Raw genomic sequence first — 5,000 nt, forward strand, 5'->3', positions numbered from 1 at the left:
TAATTATGTTCCTTTCTACATGTATGTATCTTAAGTGAAAATTGCCGTCATCTCAGCCGTTTGATTATGTGTGTGTCTGTGCGTAGGTGTTAGTGTGAGTGTTGGAGTGTAACAGTTGTAGTATTGATAGTATGTTACTTTGTGAGTTTTATGCATTGTGTTTTTATAATATTAATGATTCTGTTTTATGTTTCTACTACTTTTTATATGCTTTCTTGTTTCACTTTAGGTACTGGGTTGTAAAGCGCTTAGAGCTTGCTTATGCTTGTATTATAGCGCTATATAAAAATAAAATATTATTATTATTAGGTAGTTGATGTTATTGTGATCGTCATGACAGACGTTGTTATCAATGTTGTTAATGTTACTGTTATCGTCATGACAGTCGTTGTTATCAACGTTGTTAATGTACTGTTATCGTCATGACAGACGTTGTTATCAATGTTGTTGATGTTATTGTTATCGTCATGACAGTCGTTGTTATCAATGTTGTTGATGTTACTGTTATCGTCATGACAGACGTTGTTATCAGTGTTGTTGATGTTACTGTTATCGTCATGACAGTCGTTATCAACGTGCCCTTCGTGTCCTTATCCCGGGCAGGCAGGCGGTCAGGCGTCCTTTGAGATGAAGGCCACAGAAGGGGTGGACACCCTGGTTTATCAGGTCAGTGACCCAGACTCACTGGACACACAGACATCTGACCGACAGACAGACAACTGACCGACAGACAGCCACAACTGATCGACAGACAGCTGACCGACAGACAGACAGCTGACCGACAGACAGACAATTGACCGACAGACAGCTGACCGACCGACAGACAACTGATCGACAGACAGACAATTGACCGACAGACAGACAATTGACCGACCGACAGACAGACAACTGACCGACAGACAGACATCTGACCGACAGACAGACAATTGACCGACAGACAGACACAACTTATCGACAGACAGACAGTTGACAGACAGACAGACAACTGACCAATGCAACAGCAACAACCAACCAGTCAGTTGATGAATGCAAGCCTGCCGGATTTCCAGTAGAATGGAATTTCAAGCCCCCACCCCCACCCCCACCTCCGGCCCCCCTTTCCCGCGCGCTCGTACACACAACCTCTCCCTCTGTCTGTCTGTCTGTCTGTCTCTCTCTCTTTCACACACACACACACACACACACACACATACAAACAAACACACACACACACACACACACATATACAAACACACACACACACACACACACACACACACACACACACACACACACACACACACACACACACACACACACACACACACACACACACACACACACACACATCTAATATCACTGCAAGTGGAAAGACGTTAAACTGAAGACGAACACACACACATGATCACACGCTGACTCACACATGATGAGTAATTCAAATGATTAATTTTGTTTGTTCGCAGGAGTTCGCACAGCACAAGACAACAGAGCACAGCACAACAGAACACAGCAGAACACAACTGTACGCAGCACAACAGATCACATCACAGCACACTTATATAACGAGGGATGCTCATTAAAGGTTTCCCCTGAAAACGCATAAATGATGCAAGCGATGTGAATGTGATTCAGTTATCGGACAACAGGGAACGAGGATCTTTCTCGGCAAATTGCTGATTGCCTGCTTTTCTACCTCGGCTAAACCGCTGCTCTAGTGTGACCCTACCAAAGTGTGTGTGTACATGTGTGTGAGTGTGCGTGAATGCGCGCTTGCGTGTATGTGTGTTGTTTGTCTGTCCGTTCGTCCTTTTGTCCATGTTTGCAAACGTGTATGAATGTATGTATGCACGTATGTAATGATTTTGTCAACTGGTAATGTAATTTTGTTTTAATTTTGATTATAATGCACATTTTGTGAAAGAAAAGAGCCATCTTTGCAAAGGGAAAAAGACAAACACCCTCCACGCAACACCAACACCAACACCACCAACACAACACAACGCAAACACCTCACCTCACCTCGCAGTGCCTCACATTGTTGCCTCCCCCCCCCCCCTCACGTGCCTCAGGTGATGTCACGTGGTTCCATCGTGGCCGCGGGCAGCGTGTCGGCAGGGGGCGCCAGCAGCGCCACCTTCTCCCTCCCCCTGCAGTCCAACATGGCGCCCAACGCCCGCATCGTCGTCTACTACGTCAGAGCGGACGGCGAGATAGTCACTGACTCCATCAGCTTCGACGTTGACGGCGCCTTCCAGAACAAGGTGACGATAGCGTTTGGCGTCAACGATAACATTTAACATAACGCTGACAATTGTATGATTCTTTCTGTCACAACAGATTTCTCTGTGTGCAATTCTGGCTGCTCTCCCCAGGGAGAGCGCGTCGCTACATGACAGCACCACCCATTTTCTCGTATTTTTTTTCTCCCTGCAATTTTATTTGTTTTTCCTATCGAAGTGGATTTTTCTACAGAATTATGCCAGGGACGACCCTTTTGTTGCCGTGGGTTTATAACGTGCACTAAATGCATGCTGCACACGGGACCTCGGTTTATCGTCTCATCCGAATGACTAGCGTCCAGACCACCATTCAAGGTCTAGTGGAGGGGGAGAACATACTGGCAACTGCCGGGTGTGATTCGAACCAGTGCGCTCAGATTCTCTCGCTTCCTAGGCGGATGCGTTACGTCTTGGCCATCACTCCACCAATGCAGCTGTTGATGATGATGATGATGATACTAACGTCGGCAGTAACAGGTGACGTTAACAACATAATGCTGACTGCATAGCATTAGCATTTTAAGAATCCATTAACATTGACAATAACAATAATTATAATAACGTTTACAATAATGTCAGCAATAACAGCAACAACCACAACAACATTTTTTTATGATGATGATGATGATAATAATGAAGATGGTGATACTGATAACAACAACAACAACAACAATAAAGATAATAATAATAATAATAATAATAATAATAATAATAATAATAATAATAATATTATTATTATCATCATCATCATCATTATTATTATAATTATAATCAAAATGTTAATAATAACAATAACAGTAATGTTAACAACAACAACAACAGCCTAAACATTAACATTAGCATTAAGTTTAAAGATAATAACATTAACGTTAAGTATTTCAGTCACGTTACCATTAACATTGACGTCAACAATAACAGTAACGTCTACAGTGTTATTTCAAATGATTTATTTCAAATATAAATGAAAATACAGAGTCAAACTGCGAAAGAAAAGAGATAATGACAGTAATAATAACAACAACAACATAATACATACTTTGTCAAAGTGTGTGTGTGTGTGTGTGTGTGTGTGTGTGTGTGTGTGTGTGTGTGTAAACTGGCATCTAGTAACAGTTTTTGATATTTTTTCAAAGTGACGAAGCCACATCATCACCACCATGGTCATTCTCCCCGAGAACCAAATCGTTGGCATGAGGGCAGTACAACGACACCTGCCACACCCCTCTGTAAACGATTATGGGAATGGAGGAGGAGGGGGCGGGGGGCATGAGGGAACGATACCCTTTCACCCCAGTTTCCTTCCGTGGAAATGATAACAATAACAGCAACAGCAATAATAAGAAGAAGGAGGAGGAGAAGGAGAAGAAGAAGGAGGAGGAGGAGGAGGAGAAGAAGAATAAGAAGGAGGAGGAGGAGAAGAAGGAGGAGGAGAAGAAGAAGAACCTCAAGACTACCAACAAAATTGCATGAAAATAACGATTCGTTGTTCTGATTATGATGCTTATTAAGGTCGTTATGATTATGATGATGATGCTGGTGATGATGATTATTGTTCTTATTGTTACTACTCCCACTTCTACTCCAACCCCTATACAACTACTACTAATAATGATGATTATAATAATGATAATAATAATAATGATAAGTAGTAGTAGTAACAGCAGCAGCAGCAGCAGTAGTAGTAGTAGTGGTAGTATTGTTGTCGTCATCATCATCATTACTCCTTTCTCTACGTGTGGTGCCAGGTGTCAGTGTCTGTGAACACCACAGAGGCCGAGCCCGCAGACAGAGTGCAGGTGACTGTGAAGGCGGAGCCCCAGTCGACGGCTTACCTGTTGGCTGTTGACCAGTCCGTGCTGCTGCTGAAGTCCGGCAATGACATCACTTCCTCACAGGTAGGGCACTGTTTCGTGTGTGTGTGTGTGTGTGTGTGTGTGTGTCTGTGTGTGTGTGTCTCTGTCTGTGTGAGAGATCTTCAGTTTAACGTCTATTCACTAGAAGTGTTATTAAACGGAAAGAAGAGAGCTCGTGGATGAGAGAGTGGGACTGTGATTATTAGTGTAAGAAAGTGTGTGTGTGTGTGTGTGTGTGTGTGTGTGTGTGTGTGTGTGTGTGTGTGTGTTTGTGTGTGTGTGTGTGTGTGTGTGTGAGAGAGAGAGAGAGAGAGAGAGAGAGATCTTCAGTTTAACGTCTGTTTACTTAAAGTGTTTGTCAGACGGAAAGAAGAGAGGCTGTGGATGAGAGAGAGGGAGTGCTTGTAATTATTAGTGTAAGAAAGTGTGTGTGTGTGTGTGTGTGTGTGTGTGTGTGTGTGTGTGTGTGTGTGTGTGTGTGTGTGTGTGAAAAACCATTGATTTAAGATGAAATGACATGAAAATAAACTTAATACATCATGATTCCATAAAAACGAAAGTTGCAACCAAAATATCACGCAACGATGTCATCAATGAATAGCTATGCTATAATGAAAATCACCACACTTGCATAATGATCCCCCTCCCCCTTTCTTTTAACGAATTCAGGTAGGTGGTCGTCATTGAAAATGAATGTGATATATCGTTTAAGGGTATTATCATTTCGAAAGTTGATACAGCTGTCTGTATTGCTTGATATGCACGTACCAACTGATTTGAACGAGTGAATGTTTGACTAATTAAAGTGATCGCAGATATCAGCGCAAACCACCACAGCATTTGCAGTTCAATAAATAAAACTAAACCATGCATTGGACCTTCCTTTTTT

The 5,000-nt window shown here is 42.5% G+C and overlaps 1 protein-coding gene across 1 annotated transcript in view; it reads left to right on the forward strand.

Moving 5' to 3' along the window:
* Nucleotides 1–5,000, forward strand: part of LOC143283815 (CD109 antigen-like) — a 69,005-nt gene that overhangs the window by 21,182 nt on the left and 42,823 nt on the right. Inside the window, exons 13-15 of the mRNA XM_076590189.1 lie at nucleotides 604–666; nucleotides 2,049–2,240; nucleotides 4,004–4,153. Of these exons, the coding sequence (XP_076446304.1) occupies nucleotides 604–666; nucleotides 2,049–2,240; nucleotides 4,004–4,153 (405 nt within the window). The remainder of the gene's footprint in view (nucleotides 1–603; nucleotides 667–2,048; nucleotides 2,241–4,003; nucleotides 4,154–5,000) is intronic.

The sequence above is a fragment of the Babylonia areolata genome, chromosome 7 (genome assembly GCF_041734735.1).
Source record: "Babylonia areolata isolate BAREFJ2019XMU chromosome 7, ASM4173473v1, whole genome shotgun sequence".
Classification (NCBI taxonomy): Eukaryota; Metazoa; Mollusca; class Gastropoda; order Neogastropoda; family Buccinidae; genus Babylonia; species Babylonia areolata.